The 23,566-nt window shown below is 33.5% G+C and overlaps 3 protein-coding genes and 1 pseudogene across 4 annotated transcripts; 1 reads left to right on the top strand and 3 right to left on the bottom strand.

The window, feature by feature from the left end:
• Window positions 1-1,994: 1,994 nt before the first annotated feature.
• Window positions 1,995-12,212, bottom strand: LOC117132072. Its single transcript, XM_033285562.1, has one exon. It carries the CDS (start codon window positions 12,156-12,158, stop codon window positions 11,046-11,048), a length of 1,113 nt encoding a protein of 370 aa, XP_033141453.1. The 5' UTR covers window positions 12,159-12,212; the 3' UTR covers window positions 1,995-11,045.
• On the bottom strand, window positions 4,164-14,638 carry LOC103853459 (annotated as a pseudogene).
• A 1,510-nt stretch (window positions 14,639-16,148) lies between these two features.
• Window positions 16,149-17,741, bottom strand: LOC103853236 (probable WRKY transcription factor 67). 2 transcript variants are annotated; one of them, XM_033285565.1, is made up of 3 exons: window positions 17,066-17,741; window positions 16,865-16,984; window positions 16,149-16,752 (listed from the first exon to the last, which is right to left on the bottom strand). In XM_033285565.1, exons 1-3 carry the CDS (start codon window positions 17,305-17,307, stop codon window positions 16,335-16,337), a joined length of 780 nt encoding a protein of 259 aa, XP_033141456.1. In that variant the 5' UTR covers window positions 17,308-17,741; the 3' UTR covers window positions 16,149-16,334. The 2 variants fall into 2 exon arrangements, with proteins under 2 accessions (XP_033141456.1, XP_009128407.1); XM_009130159.3 differs by having other exon boundaries at window positions 16,149-16,716; window positions 16,862-16,984; window positions 17,066-17,739.
• A 2,015-nt stretch (window positions 17,742-19,756) lies between these two features.
• LOC103853237 (uncharacterized RNA methyltransferase BH0687) lies at window positions 19,757-21,796 on the top strand. Its single transcript, XM_009130160.2, has 2 exons — window positions 19,757-20,939; window positions 21,049-21,796. The coding sequence occupies exons 1-2, from the start codon at window positions 20,793-20,795 to the stop codon at window positions 21,277-21,279; spliced, it is 378 nt and encodes a 125-aa protein (XP_009128408.1). The 5' UTR covers window positions 19,757-20,792; the 3' UTR covers window positions 21,280-21,796.
• Window positions 21,797-23,566: the final 1,770 nt, after the last annotated feature.

Raw genomic sequence — 23,566 nt, 5'->3', positions numbered from 1 at the left:
AGTCAATTTCTCCCAGACAATAATTTCATCTAATTAACAAATAAATTGATAAAGAGAAATTCGAAAATCACTTAAAAGTACTCATCATTGCTCCTGGTTGATGTAGCCATATGCTTGTTGTACATGGTATAAGTTTACGATAACATCTATATATATATAAAATTGTTTGCCTCACTCCTAGACTATCCAGCTGGAAACTCGCTTTCTGAGGAGCTGATATGTGTCTCCCTGTGCTAAACGCTGCGATTCATTTAATTAGAAATCATATTGGGCTTTCGTTTGTTGTGTATTTGTCCAATAATGGGCTTAATATTTTTTTTTTGGTTACGTCCATGAGTAAACATCATGGATACGGCACTCACTCTCAATCTTTAATTAGATTTCATATTAGCAGAATAAAATATTTTTTAAAAATGGTAAAATGCATAAAATTTATATAGTTATAACATATAAAGTAATAGCTAGATTCTAAATTTTATTTGTTGTCTATCCAATTATTTCTTTTAAATATTAGTTATAAGTAAATTATTCTAATAAATGTGAAATTACTGAACCAATAAATAAAAAATTAACTATTTATATATTATTAGCAAAAAGATGTAGATTGGTTTATTTTGAATTTTAAAATAAATAATCATGTTAATATGTTAATACATAAATATACAAATATTTTAATAAGAATAAAAAAAATACAAAACCCACGTACAATGTTGAAAAACTCTATAAAATAATCAATATTTTGAGTATTAAACCTAACCACAACAATAAAAACTAAAATCTACTTACTATATATAAGAAAAGTTGAGCAAACATTTAAAAAAACGTATAATACCATTTCAATCATGAACATCATGTCATGCTAATACAAACTTATAATCTCTAATAACACTAATAAGAAAATAAAAAATAAAAGAGTTTAGTTAGACATATATAAAAATGATATAAAAATGTGTGTTCATTATAAAAAAACATAACAAAAAAGAAAGATAATAATAATAAAATAGTACAATGTCAGAAAATGTATTTGAAAACAAATAAAAAAACATAAACAAGTTAGAAAAATAAACAACATCCAACGTTAACTGAAATAAATGTAATATCCTCATCACTTAAACTTTTCTAATAGAGAAATATCATTATTATACACATCACTTATAAATGCAAATGCAAATCTAAAACACAAACCACAAAATCATACAAAAGAATAAAAATCGAAATTACAAATAAAGTATATCCCGTCCGTAGGGCGGACCGACCCTAGTTAATTAATATAAAGCAGGATAAATATAATTAAGTGAACACCAGTAAGTTTGTTCAAAAAAAGTGAATACCATTAAATTACTTTACCGATATGAGCTGGCTTGGCTGTATGCAGACTTTTCAACTTGTCTTTTTCTTTTATAAAGCTAGGAAGACTAAATAAATGAAGTATTTAAACTGTTCATAATATATATTCATAAAATCGAACTGCAAACGGTCCATTCAATTTTACTATAGATAAATAAATTAGTTATGATAAATTTATAATGTTTTGTACGAAGATAAACATTTTCATTAAAATTTAGTTTGATATATTAGACCAAGGATTACACAAGATTAAATCAAAACCGGCGAATTCTAGATTCCCATAATCAAGAGCCAGCAGAAAAAGTTCATTTTTAGAGCCATAATCGGCAGGCAAAACAGCACAAGTACACAACACTGAAAATAGTGAAGGGCAACCGAGCGAAGAATGGATAGAAGGAAAGAAACAAAGTTGAATTTATTGAAGAAGACCAAATTTGACACAATACTATTTTATCCGTCCCGTCAGCAATACGATCACGCTTTTTCCACTCTCCGTTGAACAGTCATGGACGATATGATTATTATTACCCTTTTGTATCTGGAGAAAAATCTACACCTACACTTCTCTTTTGTATGATTGAGGACCCTACTACCACACGTCGTTCTTCTTATTTTACTGTTTTGCTACGGCCTCTCTTTTTTTTTAAAACACTTTTCATTGAAATAAGGTATTACAGATACATAGTATCGATCAGATAGAATTTTACAAAAGGATCAGCCAGAATCTAAACATTACAAAGCAACCTTATGATAAAACAAAGAGATGTCTTAACCAACCAGGATATCCAGCAGCAATGTAAGATTGATAGCGATCCTCTTTGATGACACTATCAGCAATCAGAGAAGCTCCTCTGATATCTGAGCGTTTCAAAGATTGAACACGCCAGAACAAAAAATTATGAAGCTGAATGCAGATCTTTTGAGAGAAGAACTTAAGTGATGGCCAAGCAGATGGTTTAGTAACTGCCGCAACTAGATCTTTATCATCACTTGCAAAAATAATTGAATCGAAGTGAAGGTTTTTGAGACTATCAATTGCCCATAACCAACTTTCCATATAAGCATCCATACGACTGTAAATTCCTGAGAAGGATCTTCTACCATGTAACAAAACATTTCCATCGCTGTCTCTGAGAACCCATGAAGCTCCACTTTCATTTTTGAAACTACTCCAAGCAGAACCTATATCGCATTTGATCCAATCCGAAGGTGGAGGTTTCCAACCAAACATTATTTTCTTCTTCCGATCAAGGTCAATGGCTTTTTCCTCTTTTTCAATTGTCTTGATCAGGAACCAGTGATTTGCTTCTTCATACACTTTCTCAAGGAATTATGGAGCTTTGGTTACGCAACCCTCAAAGAAATGAGAGTTTCTGTTCTTCCAGATATTCCATATGATCCAAGGACCCGCTCTACTGATATTCAAAGGAATGGAGGGGATATCCTTTGCTTTCAGAACATAGAAAATGTTAGAATATATAGAGGAAACAGAGAAGTCCGAGTGAGGCCGAGGAAAGTTACAAATGGCCCAAAATTGTCTAGCCAAAGTGCAAGTGAACAGCACATGATTTATGGACTCTCCTTCCATACCACAGACCTGACATCTAGAATCAATCTTCATACCTCTACTCAAAAGGTTATCAGTCACCGTTGCTACGGCCTCTCTTAAATAATGATTTCCTAGTCATTAATATGCTTCTGTGGTAAAAGGATTCACTTTTTATATGTTCAATTTTGTATGCAAACTTTTGTTTGTATTGATCAAATTTTTTTTTGTATGGTTTGATATATTAAGCAATTAGGAAGAATAATATTTTTTATTAGAAAGATAAAGAAAAGACAGACTTCGCGGAAGCATAGAGTCCCCAACCTCCACGGTTGGGCACACTAGTCTTTTATTATTTAAATATAAGAAAATTCATTTTCATATGTACCATAGTTATTTTGTATGTACTATATAATGGATCATCTTTTTACTGTTCTAATACCACAGAAAGATTAGAGAAAGCTTTTGACGCTGAATACACCAATTTCTTTTTGTGGCATTTATAAATATTCATCTTCTTAGAAGTTTAAAAGCATATAATTCTATACTATATTTTTTGGATATTTGTTTAAGAAAAATGTAATGGCGTAAATAAAATAAAAATATTGATCAAATTAGCCAAAAAATTACTCAAAACATTCTTAACCAATCAGTAAGCACCACGAAGGCACGAAGGTTGAATTGCCAGCATTTAAAGTGTAACGTGGTGTCTTAAAAGGATAACGCTATCTGACAAGTATACATATTTTTGCGTGCGTTTGGGGTTTGATCGTGGATTTTTTTATCATCTATCGAACGTGGAAATTGCTTGGTCTATACCGTATTATCAGTTGTTTTAACTATATGTAGATTTCTTTTATTTTTGTTAAACTGAAATAGTGTAATCTTAGTCTAAACAACTATCTGCAAGTCCCCTTCAAAAGCTCTATAATTAATTTACTAAGGTTAAGACATTCTTACAATCTTAAAGGGATGATTGTCACAAAATAAATAATATAATTTAACCAAATGTGGAAATGTATCTCATAACGTGAAATTTTCATCCAAACACCAACTTCACCTCGCATATATTATCATGTAATGATCTCATGTATTCTTTAGTCAATGTCAAATTAATTGTATAACATAAATAGTATAATCTCACATATATTTATGTTATTTAAATGGTGAAATAGGTTATGATTGCTATTTTTATAGTTGCAATATCCTTTGGTTTACTCCATCGAAAAATCTAAAGTATTTTATTCATAATATAAGTTTTTTTCTTACAACAAACGGCTATTATATTACTCAAATGTGAGATGGTCTGGATAATTAGACCGAAATAGAACAACCAATAAAACAAAGAGATCTATGAAAAGAATGGACATTCCTAGCTAGCGAATCAATAATTTTATTTTGCGTTCTTGGGAAGTAACTGATCTTGAAGTCCAAAAAACACATCTGGAAAATTTGAACGACCTCCAGCTCATTTGAGAAGTTTGGCCAAGTTTGTGGCTTCGTTATCATTGCAATCAGATCCTTGCAATTTGTCTCAAATCTCTGACAGGTCGAAGGTTGTAGCATGCTCTCCATTGTCCAGTTTAGCTCTTCCAGTTCCGAGTGTAATACTGTCTCACGTCTCCTTAAGTTGTGTGTCTCCATAAGTTGGATCTTTTCCATGTTATCCTTTCAAACCCATCCAATTCCACTGAATTGATAAGTGGAGCTCCATGAACCATCCATCATACAAATATTATCCACGCTTAAGGCTTGTGTTTCTTCAACAATTTGTGCTTGTGGAGGAGCATGTATAGTATCCTTTGCATTGTACCAGCCCTGACACGCACTCTCTGCATACTTGACTAGTTCCAACGGATCCCTGACTATACCCCTGAATAGCTTATCATTTCTAGCCTTCCAAATGTACCAGATTATCCAAGAATAAAGGTCTCTATCATCTTTTGTCTCCATCATAGTATTCTTCCTTCAAAAAAGATAGTCCATATTGGCGTAGATTCTCAAGATAAAAAAAAGTTTGAGAACTTGACGGTGTTGATGATAATGCCCATGCATGTAAGGCAAATGGGCATTCGGAGATCACATTAGTAATAATTTCTTCTGGCTTTCCACATCATGGGCAGTAGTTATCACATCGCATATTGCAGCGTACTAGATTTCTTGTGACCGCTACCTGCCTTAAGATTAATTGCCAAATAAGATGACAAATTTTTGTGTGGTGCATTCATTTTCTAAGCAAAGGTTTTGAAGTTTGGTTATACTGGGCTATAGAACTTCTTTTTCGGGGTCATCTGTCAATATATTTGTAGCTACTCAATATCCAGAGTTGACTATATATTGACCATTTTTGTTGTAGCTCCAGCAAAAGTTATCCCGTCGATGAGTAGGGCTTATGGTCAAACTCTGAATCATCGGTATGTCCTCTTAATCTACATATTGTTCAAGTAATCGAGCATCCATTCCTTCGATTCAAAATTGATAAGACTATTGACGGTCATTTTTGGATATGCTACTGGGGCCTGGGACGAGCCGGCCTTGCTGGCGATGAAGGAATCTATGGATCCTGCCACACATTAATTTCATATCCTGAATGTACTTTGTTCCTGATACCCAACAGTAATAGCTTCTTTTCCGCTATAATAGTCGTCCAAACATATGATGGGTCATCCACTACTCCAATTTGCAAAGGCGAGCTCATGCGATAGTAATTTCCCTGAAGAACTGTCGCCACTAATGAATTTAGAAATTGAACAAGACGCCAAAGCTGCTTTGCTAAAAGAGCTAGGTTGAATTCATGGATCATGCGGAAAGCATTTCCTCCCTCCGCATTAGGTGCACACATCTTTTCCCATTTAGCCCAGTGAATTCTTCGTTTTTATGAATTTGAGCTCCACCAGAATTGTGTGATGGCACTTGCTAGGTTCTCACATATCTCCAAAGAAAACAAGAAGCTGGACATGACATGTCGGAAAAGCTAATAAAACATATTTACTTAAAACTCCCTTTCCTCTTTTCGATAGCCATCTACCAGTCCAACCATTCACTATGTGTAATAGTTTTTCTTTTAAGAAAGCGAATAGCTTACACTTGGAGTCACTAATATCCTCTGGGATTCCTAAGTAGGAGCCCATTCCCCATTCGTATTGGATACCAAGTGTATATTTAATCAGTTGTCGATCATTTGCTGAAATCCTCTTACCAAAGAGTAATGAGGATTTATCGAAGTTGATACATTGACCTGACGTTTTTCCTTACTTCCTGACTACTTTTATAACTTCTTCACATTCACGGGGATCCGTCTTGCAGAATAAAATGCTATCATCAGCAAAGAGAAGGTGTGATATAGAGGGCCTAGCGCGTGCGACTCGCATCCCCGTTATCTTTCCTTGTTTCTCTGCATGATTAAGAAGGCTAAGGATCGCTTCAGTGCATAGAACAAATATGAAAGGAGACAAAGGATCTCTTTGACGTAAACCTCTTCATGGGACAATATTTTCTCTTGGCTCTTCATTCATGAGAACTTCGTACTTGACCGAGGTGATGCATCTCATAATCCAGTCAATCTATATCTCTGAAAACCCCATCTTCTGCATGACAGCCTTAATAAATGACCATTTCATCCTATCATATGCTTTACTCATATCCGTTTTTATGGTCATTCTCCTAACTCTTCCACCTGGCTTGGTTCTCAATGCGTGGAACATCTCCTGAGCAATCATGATATTATCATGATATTCTTCCAGCAACAATGGTTGACTAGGTTTTAGATATCCGTTGTCTTATAGTTGACATTGCATAGACTGATAGGTCTAAATTTTGTCATCTCATTTGGATTAGTCGTCTTAGGGATTAAGCAGATATTGGTATCATTTAGCGCTTGCGCCATTGTCCCTTAAAAAAAACTGATTAACCATACGAGTTAAATCTTCTTTAAAAATATCTCAGAACTTCTGGTAGAAGAGGGTTGTCATTGCATCTGGTCCTGGGGATTTTTCTAGGTGCATGGCGAAAAGCACTAGTTTAACCTCCCATTCAGTTACGAAAGTATTTTGAGTTCCTATCACCTTCCCTTAACCAGAGAACCCTGCTTTTCTGTCTCGAAAACATCTCTTCTGCTTTAAGAGCAGTAGATAGTTCCTTTTGAGCATCTGTTATTTCCTCGGAAGTAGCATTATCATTCGGCCCTTTACCTTCTCCTTAAGCTCTTCCAGTAGCTTTTCAGAATTCACATTGTTTTGTCTCTTCCATTGGCTCAAAGCTTTTCGACAACTAGCAATATGTTCCATTATATTCGCTTTAGGAGGTAGATCCTATGACTTCCACCCTTCCAGAATGACTTGCCTTAGTTCCTCATTATCCAACCAGCGTTTATGAAATTTGAATTTCTTTTGTTTCTTCACTGGTTTTGTGAGAATATTCGCTAGGACCGGACGATGATATGTGCTCTACAGCCTGAGATACTTAATAGTTGTATGAAGAAATTAGTCATGCCAATCCTCAGTCTCCACTGCTCTATCCAATCGACATCCAACAGTTGTCCTTCCAGATCTTTTTCCAACCCAAAAAAGCATATTCCCACTAAATGAAAATTTCAGCATGCCACAATCACACAACATCTGCTTGAAAGGCAAGAAGGAGCTATCAGAATGCCTTCCGCCTCCTTCCTTTTCGCTATGATCAGTAATTTCTTTAAAATTATCAATCATGAACCAATGTCCATTTGGTGTTGTTGAGAAACTGGTAAGACGTTCCCAAACCTGATCTCTACGTTTTAAAACATGGTCTCCATAAACAAATGTCATAAAAACTTTTATTCCATTAATGACTGCCTCAATGTCAATCATTCCGTCGAAAATAAAACATTAACTTGAAATTCATCCATAAATAAAAGAGCTAAACCTCCACTAAGACTAAGTGGCTCAGCGGTACACAAGTGATCAAATCCTAAGTCGGCCTGAATGTTTTGTAACAACAGCTTTCTGTTCTTGCTCTCAAAAAGGAAAACAAGTCATTAGTGATGCTTCTGACACATCTCTGTAAAGTGTCGAACTGTGAGATCATTCCTAATCCCTCTACAGTTCCAACCGAGCGTCCTCGTGGATGATTTTCCAAGGTTTTTGTGGACTCCTCGACGCCCTTTTCCAAATGAGAGCTGACTTTAGATTTTTTTGATACACTGTGTCGATTCTATTTTTGCTCGGTTTTCCTATAAGAAAAAACCTTGATGAAGCACCCTGCCTTGGAGATCCGTTACGTAATATTTATGCCTTTTTGCCGTGAAAACCTAATGGCACGCTCGTTCTTGAACGACTCCACCTTAAAGACTGATCCTTTGCATTACCCGTCCTAGATGTTGATCTTAAACAGTATCACCGGTGCAAGGTCCTCTTTCTCCATTGCTTCCAAGTCTTCACCGAGAAGATCATCTTCTTGATTATCACAATCCATTCTCATATCATGATAATCAGATCCCCAAATACCTGATCCCGCAATATCCATATCTTGGAATGCATCTATATTCAGATCATCACCTTCAGAGAATTGATGCTTTGCCTTCTCCATAGGAGAGAAGTTATAGTTCTTGCGGCATCATGGGAACACATATTAATGCATTTTTGATCATTAGATTGCATATTAGGTGTTTCATTTGCATATTCTAGGGTTTGGATCGCACACTTGAGAAGTTTGGGGCTAAACCGTGAGGTTATTGTTGCAATTTACAAAGTTTGGGGTCGATATGAGGACCATCAAGAGGTCAGGGACCAACACTGCAAATTCAGAATATTCCCTTTGGTTAGATTGCACAATCAAAAGCTTTGGGGTTGACCCGGGTGGACCTTTCTGCACAATTGATAGTTTTGGGGTCGAAAAGTAAATATCCAAAAGTCGAAGGGCCAGATGTTCAAAAAGGGCAAAGATCACCATTGTTGTCTACTCCACCTCGATCCCGATGGTGAGACTCGATTCCGGTGACGACGGAGCACGGCAATGGAGGATTTGTGGTTCAACGGAGGCGCAATGATTAGAAAACGACGAGTGAAACCGTGCTTTGATTTCACGGTGGAGATGGAGAACTCGCGGCTGAGCACGGCGGAGGAGCATGAACTCCATGACGCATCTCCGAGCTCCTACATCTCCGAGCTCTCTCTCTCTCTCTTGATCTCTGACATCTCCGAGCTCTCTCTCTCTCTCGATCTCCGACGCAAACCCAGTGCTCTCTCTCTCTCTCTCTCTGACGCAGACCTCAGCTCGAGCTCTCGCTTCTCCGGCTCGAGCTCTCGCTTCTCCGGCTCGAGCTCGCTCTTCTCCTTCTCCTTCTCCTTCTCCGGCTTGCGCTCTCTCTTCTCTGACGCAGACCACGAGCTCTCTCATCTTCGGCTCGAGCTCTCTCATCTCGGACGCAAACCTCGAGCTCTCATCTCTGACGCTGACCACGAGCTCTCTAATCTCCTCCGATTTGGGTTTCAAGCATTGTTGAGGTAACTAAGACAAGAAGAAGCTCTTTTTGTATTTCATGAGTTTTTGAGAATGGGTTTTGAATCTGATGGGGAAAGAGAATGGGTTTGTTCTGATGTAATCTTTTGTGTCTTGAATACTTCTTGTGATAGACTGATAGGATTTGTGTTGTCTGTGTACAACTAAGCCCATTCTCTAGATTAAGCATGTCTTTGTTCATTTTCTCTGTTGATTTTGATTCTGTTATCAGTGTCTTGCTACTGTTTTTATTTTGAGATAAATATTTTAATATATTTTAGTTATGATTTATTGATTTATGACAAAAAATATTGTTATATTTTTATATTTGACCAAAAATTTATTACCAATTAAATAAAATATTTTTATGGATGTAAATATATTTAAACTATATTTTATTTATTTAAAATATAATTTTACAAATTTATAAAAATTAAAAATTAAAATAAATGAAAATAGCCGCAGCGTCTTCCAAACGAACAACACAAATCTGTTTTCTGCGTCAGCGTCAGCGTCAATTTCCGGCGTTTTCGAAACAAACAACAATCTATGTCGGCGTCAACGTCTGCAAAACGAACAACAACCAAATGTACATGACGCAGCCATTGCCGCTGCCGCCGACGCCGACGCAGAAACCTGCGGCAACCAAACGAACAGGGCTTTGGTAGCAGGCAACTTTCGCGGGGTGAAGCCAGCCGCGGCCGCGTCACGACGAGTTCGACCAAGGCGTTTCGCAGGCCATATTCGCAGCATGTGGAGGCCGCGGCCGGAGCATGACGATCGCAGGCTGTGGTCGCGGCCGAGAGGAGGTTACAGCCGTTGTCCGAAATTAGGCTTTTTACCATTTTACCTTTTGTTTCGAAGCTAGTATAAAATATATTGTAAACCTAATCTTAGAGATGATCTTGTTATCTATCAAATCAAAAACCATTTTGTAGTGAAAAATTCAATTTTGATCTATATCTTTTTGTGTTTGCTTGATTGCTTTGATCATTAATCATGTTTAGACTTAGATCAACTAATCATTTAGTGTCTATCATGATAATGAGTAAGTAGTCATCTTTGAATTTATGAGTTAAGATGATTAGGATGATTAAGTGATGATCTAGAGTGTTTAGAGTTAGATTAATATGTTTCCTTGCTTAATTGAATGATCTTAATGCTAATCTAGAGTTGGCCATTTTAGATTAGAAATCTAGACATTTCATTGTCCGAAAGTTGTTCGATGAAATGTATGAGCCAACTCAACATGCTCTTCGATTACCCCACCAAAGACATTTGATGTTAGGGGAGTTTAGATAGTTGAATGATATGTTCTTAATGATTGCATGATTGACACAAACAAAATACATTTGATGTTTGATCAATGAGAGTAAATGAGCATTTGTCTTGACAAAAAAACTTGCTTAGGATTGTTATCTAGACTTAGGGAAATGTGTTGATTGAAACTTTGCCATTCTAGATTGAATCTTAGTTATTTAACATCAAATTCTTATACCCATGATTCCTTCTTTATCTATTTGCTTGAAAGTTTGCTAGTTAATTGTGTTAGAGTCTTGTTAGTTTAATCAAATCACTGAATGTACTTAGATTAAATTTGAACATATATTCTTTTTGCATCGAAACAGTTAAAAATTGATTGACATCTAAAATACTACATTGATTTATTGATTGACATCTAAAATACTACATCGATTTGAACCTTGAACACTTGAAAAGTCCATATCAAACGCACAATAACGTTCGCATCGCTACGGAGAGCACTACTTGATGGTGTAACAATAGTACTAGCCAGCTTCTTTCCACTGTTGTGACTCAGGTTCTCGGTCTTGCTAGCCATTGCCACAACGTGATCATCCTGCACATGTTGAAGGGAGAGAGCTTTTGATGCACCTTCAGTGATAGCAAAGGGATTTACGGCCTTGTAGAAACCCGACTCACCACCTTTTTTATACTTTTCCTTCGAGTGATATGGCGTCCTCTGCTCATAAGGAGCATAACGGCGACCGTATCTTGCATCGTAAGACTTGCCAATGATGCAGCTATCTCCTGACCATCGACCATACCTATCTTGACTGTCACGGTTTGAAACCTCGTGATGAGCAGAATTCTTGTAGCGTAACTCTCTCTCAGATCGGTGGGAAGAATGATTCTCAGGCTTGTATGGTCTTGAAACAACATCATCATGATAATTCCTGCGCGAGGTGTAATCCTTACAAGTAATATGGCTATCACGTTCCCTTGGCACCGACTGTAAACTCAGCTGTGTGAGGTTGTCTGCAGGTAGTTGGACACGAGCAAAGACTCTTGCCTCACTTGATTGAACACTCGTGAACTCCATCTTCTTAGGGCAGTAAGACTCCTTATGGGTCAACATACCACCAAATGAACAATGTTTAAATAGCAACTCATAGTTGATCTTGATGGTTACTTCCTCTCCTTCAGGTGATTTTACTTTCCTTGTAAACACAAGTGGCTTTCTTGTATCGACATCAATCAGAAGCCGTCCAGCAGATAGCTCCATAGTGTTGATGTGTCCGAGCTTGCTTCCAATGTTTCTTAAGTTCTTCACTGTCCAGAGGTGCAATGGTATTCCAGTGATCTCCACCCAAAATGGTATGATCCATGGATAGTCATCGTGAACTATCGGTTCCCAACACACCAAAACGAACATAAAGAAATTATAATGGAAATGCCCTTGTTTTAAAACAGCTTGAAGATCTTCCTCAGATAAAAAATTGAGCAAATATTTTCCCTTTCCAAAATCATTTGCTGTGATTTTATCTTGCATCTTTTATTGAGTGGGCATGTATTGAATAAGTTTCTCAACATTTTGCTTCTTAGGATTAAGAACCTTTCCAATGAGAGACATATGATACTCTCTTATTGTGTGGGAGTCATCTTGATCATCCATTTTGCTTCTTAGGATCACAAGCTCTCCTTTTATCCGATGGAATCAATACTTGAGACCCAAAAGAAAGGTTTTTCCAGTGAGATGGTGAATAAGCGATCGGAAAAGAGACAGGGAATAGAAAGAAACCAGGTGATCTAACGCCAAAGAGCATTCAGATCAGGTGAAGATCAAAATCTCAAAGGAAATCTTGATCTCGAGAGCCGCCATATTTGATCGCCTTTGGAGTCACCCCTCTAGGGTTTGCCGACATTAGTTATGGAGGGAATTTACAAGTTTTTGATGGAATTACGAACACTAAATTGGAGATATGTAGCATTATGTCTCTGAAAAGCTAATACATTTTAAATACAAAAAAGAGCTATGAATTGCGACAAACAATTTTGCTGATAGACGTGAGCTTAATTAAGAAAAGTATTAGACTTTTAAAAACACAGACTAATGTTCAACCTCAATACTCAGTCAAGCGTAGTTAAACTGTGGAACATAATCTCAACCGCACGTCCGATTTCCTCCTCCTCTATAATCAACGGCGGGACGACATTCCCTTTCCCCGCTGTCAAGATCAAGATAAGAAGACGAGAACCACAGCATGCATCCACCAATGGACTTGCCGACACATCAAGCTCCACTCCTATGATAAGCCCTTCTCCTCTCACTTTCTTCACGTGCAAGTTTCCTCCTAGTTTCTTGACCAACAGATCCTTAAAGTATAAACCTTTGCTCGAGACACTGGCCAAGAAAGAGGGTTTAGATACTTTATCAAAAACAGCGATGGCTGCACTACACACAAGAGGGTTCCCTGCAAATATGCTTCCATGATCTCCATATTTGATGGTCTCAGCAACTTTTTCAGTCACAAGCATCACTCCAATTGGTAAACCACCAGCTAAAGACTTTGCGACAGTCATTATGTCAGGTGTTACACCAAATGCTTCAAATGCCCATAGGCCATAGGTTACCACTTCGACCCAAACCACACTAAACATGGAGAAGTAGCAAAACCAAAAGAACAAGTCAAGAATAGTCCTCGACATATTATCTGAAACCTGGAAAACTGAACCAAAACATGGAATCCGGATCGAAATTAACAAAAACCTTAACGGTTCTTATTTCTCTAGATCCAAAAAACTGAAACCAAACTGAGAACATAATGATACCCAAATATTAGAATTATTATATAAATCTTTATTATTTTTTATTTTTTATATAAATATAATTTGTAAATAAAATATGCAAAAACCTAAATTACCCTAATATTTTGCTTTAAACCGAACCAAACCCGAACAATTTTTAATTTGGTTCCATTTCGGGTTTTATACATAAAAAATAGAGACCCAGCCCGAATTCGACATTACATAAACCGTTCCGATCCAAAAAATGTCAGGTACCTAAACGGTCTTAAACACCCCAACCCGAATAATTCAGAAATCGAATAACCCGAATGCCCAGCACTAGTCATGAACTTTCAAAATATTACACTATGATATGTACCTCATCGAAGACGAGAAGAGATCCTGCAGCATCACAAGCTAAGCGAAGAGACTGGAGAAACTCTTTTGTAGCCGAGTGAACCCCACCTTCTTCTTGAATAGGCTCCACAAACACATCAGCTATTTTACCCGAGCGGATAAGATCAGTGGCTGCTTGAGAGTTACCGTATTCCAAGAATGTAACGCCTGGCATATGATTGGTTCGAAAGGAGTTTTGTACTGTTCTTTGCTTGTTAATGCAAGAGCTCCTAAGGTTCTACCATGGAAACTATTCGTAAAGGCGATGAAGCTTGTGGCTACTTCTTTGTCTTCAGGATGGGTGAATCTCTGGAACTTTCTAGAAAACTTAATGGCTGCTTCGTTGGCTTCAGTTCCTGAGTTACAGGAGAATACACGCTCTGCGAAAGAACTTGCCACAAGGCGTTTAGAGAGTTCAGTCTGCAGATATCAAGAATCCACATATACGGCCTAGACACTAGACAGAAGTTCGAACCTTAGGACTAAAGTCACTAAACGATACCAACGTGACTATTGCTCAATAAAAGTTTCGAGCTTTTCTCATAATGGATAAGTCAAATTCAAACCTGAGGAATGGTGTAATAGACATTGCTGACATGGGCAAGTAGAGCAGCTTGGTCAGTGACAGGTTGAAGCCAATCAGGATCTGCATGGCCCAGAGCATTCACAGCTATTCGAAAGATACTCATTCCCTTCTGCGTCCAACAATTTACAACCTTTCCCACTCGAGAACAATTGATGGGTCCATGATCAAGCAAATAAAACTAATTTGTTAATTTCCTAAGCTGTCGCAAAGTCATGAGTCATATAGGGGCAGCAGGCAGCTCCAAAGTATTACGAGTATGCCATGTTGACTCTTCACCCGTTGTCAATATTCCAACAAGTCCATATTAGGTATCATCCATTAGTTTATCTATATTATTAAAAGAGAAATACAAAATAGAAATACCCCTTAGTTTTACCACTTATTTATATTAAAATGCCATTGAGATATTTATTGAACCTATATTTAAGCATGCTTGTCTTTTCCTAATTTAAATAATAGATTTAAGCATTTAACGTCTTTCCAAAATTTAAATAATAGATTTCTTTTATCAAATCATAACCAAAATAAATTTTCTAATGTATTTCGTATTAACATATTCAATATTTTTAATATTTATAAGTAATAAATAAAAAAATAAAAAAATCACACATCATAATCAATTTATATAACATATAAATAAAATATAAAATAGTTTATTCATATATTAGTATAATGCTTTTACAATATAAGTCCAATTAGTTATAAATATTGGATTTGTTTATATTATACATTGTGATATAATAGATGATTAAAATCACAAAATATAATTATTCAAAGTAATAAATGAAATTGTTATGTTTAAAAATGTTATATTAACAAATGTGTAGTAAATATTCATACGGTCACGGGTCAAGCTCTAGAAATAAATAACAACAGCAAGATTATTTTTCTTTATCAAATTTATTTTAATAGAAATTATAGTTCCAAATATGTTTATATATTTTATGTACTTATAAATTTATTTTCTTTGTCTTTAAGGAAACTTAGATTTTGAAATTGGAAAAAATATGACCACCTCTATATTATTTTAATTAGGAAATTTAAAATTTATATCAAAATATTTTATTAAAATTTTAATTTTAATTTTTATTATAGCTGCAAAGATTAATTTTCAATATAAATTTATGTTTCAATATTACAAATGCATCATTTAATATAAACAAAAAAAAACTAAAAACATAAAAGAAATACCCGCCCGGTCGGGTCAAGATCTAGTTTGACCTTATGACCGAAGTAAACATATACCGAAAGACTTGGGAACTTTTCATTTCCGTTATACATTTAACGTTGCAACTAGCAAATGTGATAAAATTGATGGAATAAAAATAAATGTAATAACCTAAATGAAATAAAAGAAAAAAATGGAATATATTTATTATAATTATAAATTATTAAATTCGTTATAGAACGTTCTTTTCATATTTTATGTATCTATTTGTAGAATTGATAACATAATTATTTTCTTCCATTCAAATTATACGGTAAAAATCATAAAATTAATAGAACATATAATATCACAGTATTTTATTCCAAAAATTAATAATACAGTTGCAGTGTAGATGTAATAACGTTTTGGACGTGATCTTTTTTATGGATATTATACTAAAATCAGTTAAACTGAATTAAGTCTTTTTTCTTTTTTAATTGAATTAAGTTTCATTTCATTTATCCTCTTCAAAACTCTTTTTCTTAATTATACTCAGTCAGCCGACGCGTTTTATGTGCTATAAACGCCCGTTATATCGTTCAAAAGATAAAGAGTACTTGACCAAAAAGGAAAATCAGGTTCTTAATATTTGAATCAAACTGCACAGATACGTCACACCAAAAAGCGGTGTGACGAATTATGAATCTAGCACACCAAAAAGACAGAAATATAAACTAATACAAGATATAGCAAGTACCAACATAGCCCACCCTCAATGTGAATATGAGAAAAGGCTTGAAAAAGGTGCTTGTTCAAACGTGGAAAGGATTGTAATCAAACTCAGAAAGATCGTCCAAGAACATAAAATCTCCCGGTGAACATGGAGGAAACTGATATTCCCATAACTGGTCATCATCCACCAAAAACTCGTTACTACCACATTCTAGGTTCATGATTTGGTCCGTGCCTTCGATGATAAGTGCTTCTTGTTCTACTGGAACGAGTTGAGGCATAACAGGTTCAGGCATGCCCTGGTCGGTTTTGTCGAACCGAATCATCTTGGAACCGTTAACAATATCTTCATTAGGCTGCAAAAAAGCATTAACCTCACACATGTGTTTTCCAACATAAGTTGTTCTGTACACCGAAGGACTGTCTTGGATCTGTTGCACCCTCTTTGTAGCGTTGCAGTTTCTATCTTTGGCATAGGCACAACGATAGTAACACCGTGAAAGTTAACAAGAATACTTAGTTTTATTTTATTTTTAAGTACAAGAATACTTAGTTAATAAAACAAGCAACTGAAAACAGAGTAATAATCTGTTTTAATTTTTCTAACCTTTGGTGGGAAGATGTTTTGATTTTCTTTTGGCCGTACTTCATCCAAGAAAAACCGTCGTTGCAGATCGGAGTTGGTGAATCATGGTTGTATTGCTCTAAACCTTCTTCTCCATGGCTATTTCTGCAATACTGAAACGATCAAGTCAATCATCCCTTAATCATATAAGTTTTTTAAACATTTCATATCGTTGATTTTACTTACTTCTTGGGTGATTTCCGAGCCACCACGGGGGTTGGCTTGTTCTGAGAAGACTCACAGAGTGGTTGAGGGTTAGAAGATGCAAAAAGAGATAGAGCGTAGGAGAAGGAATCAAGAACGGTATCGAAGAGAGGCTCGATTGAAACTGAGCTTGTCCTCTGGTGTTCGAGCACCGTTTTCAAGAGATTAGCGCTTTCTTGGCCACGAAGCAGCGCCTCAACCGCTCTGTCAGCACCGTGAAACATGGTTGTTTAGAGTTGTGGATGAGTCTAAGACTTAGAGAGCAAGAAGAGATCTGCTTCTGTAATTGTACATTTGTTCTTTTTGATTCTCCGATGGGTAGGTAATATTTATAGTAGTTTTGGACAATACGTGGATGAAAGGAGAAAAGGGTAAAAGGGAGATTTTGAGTTGCGACGAATCTTCCTGAGTAGCGGATGTTTTATGGTTTAGTTTACACAGGTTGCTTTAGATAATACTATAAAAACTAGAATAAGACCCGCGCCTTGCGCGGGATTAAGTTATTATTTTTATTATATTTTGGAGAATGAAACAATAGTTTGGCTTCATTTGGATTACAGGTGTTCAATCCGAATATCGGGTTGGTTTCGGTTCGGTTCGCTTTTTTCGGTATTTGGTTAGTAAAATATAACTACTATTCTAAATCCATATTTACTTTGACTTTAGTCTTTCACATACTTTTGAAAGATTTCAACTGGACGACTAAATTGATCAGCCAATCTTGTTGCTTTAAATCATTAGTGTTTATATATATATATATATATATATATATATTATTTAGTTTGAATATTTATTAAATAAAAATTCATATGCGTTATATTTTATGATCATTTGTAACTTATTATAACAAAAAAATAATCTATTGATCACAAAATTTTCAGAGTGGAAATATTCAAATTTCTAATAATATATAGACGTTTTGAAAAATTCAAATATAACATATAAGAAAAAATATAAATATTTTTATCATATATTTAATGTGATTTTTTAATATCTTTCAATAATATAAAATTAAAAAAAAAACTAAGATACCAAAATTGTTATCAAATATTTATTATTCATAATAATTAATTTTCATATAAACGTTAATCATATTAGGTAATTTCGTAGCTTCTAATTAAGGAAAGTGCAAAAAAAATTTTGGTAGATTATTTATCAATTCGATAGTTAGTTTAATAAAAAATATAATGTAAGTCAAGATGGACCAACCTATTTTTTTAAGAATAGTATATTTTATATAGTCATTTATTAAATGAGAATTTATAATCATACAGTCCTATGATCATTCATATCATTTTATAACTGAATATTTAAATCATCGATAATAAAATTTTCAATGTGAAATCTTTAATAAGTTTATAATTTATAAATGTTTTTGAAAATTCATTGAAAGTTTTAATATTAAAATATTTATGTAATCTTATGGTATATAGTATAATCTATATATATATATATAAATATGTATGTTTTATTATTAAATGATATTTTTTACTCATATGGTTTTAAAATAATGTGTATCTTCTTATAATATTAAATAAAAGTTCATATTAATACAATTTTATGATCATTTGTAACTTATTATGACAAAAAAAATAATCTATTGATCACAAAATTTTCAGAGTGGGGATCTTCAAATTTTTAATAATTTATAGACGTTTGAAAAATTCAAAATATAACATATAAGAAAAATTATAAATGTTTTTATTATATATTTAATGTGATTTTTAAATATATTTTAATAATATAAAATTAAAAAAAGAACTAAGATACAAAATTGTTATCAAATATTTATTATTCATTATAATTAATTTTCACATATACGTTAATCATATTAGGTAATTTCGTAGCTTTTATTTAAGGAAAGTGCAAAACATTTTTTGGTACGTTATTTATCAATTCGATAGTTAGTTTAATAAAAAGTGCAATATAAGTTAAGATGGACCAACCTATTTTTCTAGGAATAGTATATTTTGTATAGTTATTTATTAAATAAGAATTTATAATCATACGGTTCTATGATCGTTCATATCGTTTTATAACAAAATATTTAAATCATCGATAACAAAATTTTCAATCTGAAATCTTTAATAAGTTTATAATTTATAAATGTTCTTGAAAATTCATTGAAAGTTTTAATATTAAAATATTTATGTAATCTTATGGTATATAGTGTTTAATATATATATATATATATATATATTTATTTTATTATTAAATGATATTTTTTACTCATATGGTTTTAAAATCATGTGTATCTTCTTATAATAAAAATGTTAAACCATTGATCATTAATTTTTAACATAATAATTTTAATAGTTTTAGTCATTTATTGTCGTTTTTTAAAATTCAAAATATAACATATACGAAAAAAATCTAAATTTTATTTTTATAGCTAATTTGATTGTTTAATTTATTTTAATAATATAAAATTAAACAAAAAATGATGGAGGAGATATACATTGTTATCAAATCTTTATTATTAAACTCATTAATTGTCATATATATATTAGTCATTTATGGTAATTCCGTAGGTTTTATTTAAGGAAAGAAAATATCATATCATATCATTATATCATATAGTTTGACCAACTTATGTATCTAACAACATATAAAAATCGAATGTGGACCTACTTATTTTTCAATTGAATGTAATTGACTACCTAATTGAGTGCCACCTATGCATTGGGGCCTCTTTTAATTAATACAAAATTGAGGTTACATCTTTTCAAATGTTCCTCAATTAATATATAAGGGATATATAAACTACTATTTCGTTGGGCTGTGAGAAAAATATAATTTGACAATGATATAATCATACAGAAAAAATATTGTCAACAGAAAAATAGTAAAAAGTTTATGTATTACAGTTTAAGACCAATCTTCTGTGAGATTTCCTCTAACTAACAAATGAATGGATAAAAGGGATAAAAAAGAATTTTTAAGTCACTTAAAGTATTCATTGTTGATGAGACATCCATATGTTTTATGTATGTAAAACCTAGTATAAGATTAAATAACATCCACAAAAATTATATTAAGATAGCACTAAATAATTAAGTAGAAAAATGAACTTAGTTATTACTAGCACTTCTACACAAATTATCAAAAGAAAAACAAAACAAAAAAGCTGCGCAGAAATAATAATGAAGTGTTTTCACACAATTAAGCCGCAAATCATCCATTCATTTAAAGTATTTTAAGACAAATGACTTATATTCTAATAAAATTGCAATGCTGCATGAGAAGACTCGCGCACATTCATGGTAGATTATATACCCTTTAGTGTTTGGAACTTTGGATGGAAGGGAGAAATAAAAAAAACATCTGTTTTTGTGCATGAGGGACCAGACCCTTGTCCCTAAATTTTATAATATATTTTTTCTGACGATTTTTATTAAAAAAATAATTATTTAAACGTGAGTAAAACAAAAATAGATCAAACGAGACAAAAGATAGCGGCCCACCAGGGAGGCTTTATCTTGGCAGTATTAAAACTGTGACATGCTGCTTAGAGCATGTGCATTGCGGACGCTTAAGGCGTTGCTTAGCCTAATTTTCATTAAAAAGAAAATCAAAAAGACTTGATAATAGAAGCGTCGTAGCTTAATTAAGGTCCAGAAGGAATGTTGCTTACGGACACGTGTGGGCAAGTGAGTGGAGAGAGAGGAGAGGTGGCTTCGTCACTCTTCGTGAACTCTCCCGTGTGACGATGGAGCTCGTCTGCGAGAGTTTGGGGTTCAAAGGCAAAGGAATCTGCAAAGTCCACGGCACAGTCTTCGTCGTCATATGCGACCGTGCTCTTCCCGGCGAGCGTTTCCTCGGCTGCGTCACTCGCCGCAAAGGCAGCTACGCCGAGGTTCCATTAAAAATCTCTCCTTTTGTTTTTGAAAAAAGCTTTTTTTTTTTGTTTTAGCAATAAAGTTACAATTTTTATGTTCGTAATTGCTTATTGATATGTTGTTTAGGTGACAAAGATCAAGACTTTAACTCCACACCGTGACTTAGTAGAAGCTCCGTGTGAGTATGCTTCCTACTGTGGTGGCTGCAAAGCTCAGAACCTCTCCTACGAAGCTCAGCTTAGAGCTAAAGATGAACAAGTTCATGAGCTTATCACGCATGTCGGAAGGTTCTCTGATAACAGTCCTGGTCTCGAAACGGTCTTGAAGGCTATTGTTCCCTGTGATATCCAGTTTTGATTTGTTCTGTGGAGAGAAACATGAGGAAGGTTCATCGATACTATTGCAATAGAGGTTTGTTTTACTAATTCTTCTGATGCTGTAGCTTCTGTAGATTAATATAAGTTTGCCAAACAGGTGTGTAAGTGTGGTTAATGTTAGATAGAAAAGTGTTAGTGTGATAAATGAGTTAGATAGAAACCATTGTGTAAGTGTGATTAATGAGATAGATAGAAACGAATGTGTAAGTGTGGTTAATGAGTTAGCTAAATGTCAAGTCCATTTGGTTGTGTGTGTGTGATGAATGCATTTCTCTTTTTCTCCTCTATTAAACTGAATCCTTCTTTTGTTCCATCTATCAAAAGAAGAAGCTCATCTGTTTAAGTGTATTTTTAAGGTTTCTTGAGTTGTTTGTTATATGTTTCATGTTCTTCATTGTTGTCTGTTTCATGTTTAGTTTAGGAGAATGATGTCTTGTTTGTTGTTATGTGCTCTGTTTCATGTTTAAGTAATGAGAATGATAACTTGTTTGTTGTTCTGTTCTCTGTTTCATGTTTAAGTAATGACAATGATGAGTCTGAAAAAATTTCATCTCTCATTTCAGTCGTTGTCTCTTCTTATCACACATATTCTCCTTCTTACGATATCAAGATCATCGTTTGATCATCAAAATCATCGTTTGATCATCAATTCTCATCACAAGCACACTTATAAAAATCTAAAAAAATTCATCTCATGGCATCTTCTTCTCTAAAATCCTTAATTAAGCAACTGCCAATAAACCCATATAACTAAGTGTTGCTTAACAAAATTGCTTCTCTTAGTTTTAATAATTAAAAATTAATCATGCCCCACTTAAGCAACAAACCTTTATATATGTATTTCGTTTACCTTTTCAGTGTGCGGTGTTTCTCACTTTTACCGGAAAAGACTCACCTTCGTGCCCATGTTCTTTCTCGTCTTCTTCTCCTGTGAGATTATCTCGTATTTGTTGGTAGATCAGATTTATGTTCTCAATTGTAAAGTTGTTTCTCACGATGCTATAATAAATCAAAATAATCAATTTATTTATTTTATATGGTATATAATTACACTTTAGTGATATTGACATGAATATATATTGTATATTTTAATATATATATATATATATATATATATATTTATTTATTATTGACACTTCCTACTCATATGATTTTATTAACATTTATATATTTTTGTAACAAAAATTTAAACAGTTAATCACAAAAAATTTAATGTGAGACTTTTCAATACAAAATTCAAAATTAAAATATGAAGATCTCAATAATTTCACCGTAAATTTGAAATTAACATATTTTATATTTTTAAATAGTATATAATTAAATTTAAATGATATTAATATATATATATATATATAATATGAATATCTATTAATGAGACTTCATATACATACGATTTATGATTATTTGTATCTTGGTTGAACAAAAAAAACTTAAACAATTGGTCATAAAATTTTCAATGTGAGACTTTTACCATTTTTAGTACTTTATAGTCGTTTAAAAAAATTCAAAATATAAATATAAGAAAATTACAATTTTTTATTATATGCTTAATGTGACTATTTAATTTTTTAATAATATAAAATTAAACAAAAAAAAGAGAAAGGATACAAAAATTATTATCAAATATGTATTATTCATAATCATTAATTATCATATATGTTAATCATATTAAGTAATTCTGTAGTTTTTATTTAATGAAAGAAATAATATTTTTTTTACACTACTAATAAATTTGATAGTTAGTTTAATTAAAAGTATAATATATATATAAACCAACTTATTTTTCTAAGAATTTTAAGAATCATCATAGTGATGAAACGTGACTACGAAAACATGTTGTAATGTTCCAAGATTAATTTATAGGAGATATTAATAAATTTTATTTATATATATAATATAATTTATAAATACAAAAATTAAAACCCCAAATTACCCAAATACATTTTCGGTTCTTCTTACGGTTTAACTCATTTTTTCTTGGTAAACCCAAATCAAACCCGAACTATTTTTAATTTGGTTTCACTTCGGGTTTAATAAAAAACCTGACCGGAACTTAACATTACCCGATCCAATCCAAAAAAAATAAATTTTGATTCCTAAACACCTCAACCCAAATAACCCGAAAATAGAATAACCCAAACCGAAAACCCGAATGTCCAACACTAGTCAATAACTTTCAAAATATTACACTATGACATGTACCTCATCGAAGACGAGAAGAGATTCAGCAGCATTACAAGCAGAACGAAGAGACAGGAGAAACTCCA

The sequence above is a fragment of the Brassica rapa genome, chromosome A02 (assembly GCF_000309985.2).
Source record: "Brassica rapa cultivar Chiifu-401-42 chromosome A02, CAAS_Brap_v3.01, whole genome shotgun sequence".
NCBI lineage: Eukaryota > Viridiplantae > Streptophyta > Magnoliopsida > Brassicales > Brassicaceae > Brassica > Brassica rapa.
Note: the sequence above shows the minus strand (reverse complement) of the source record. Positions and strands in the feature narration are given on the sequence as shown.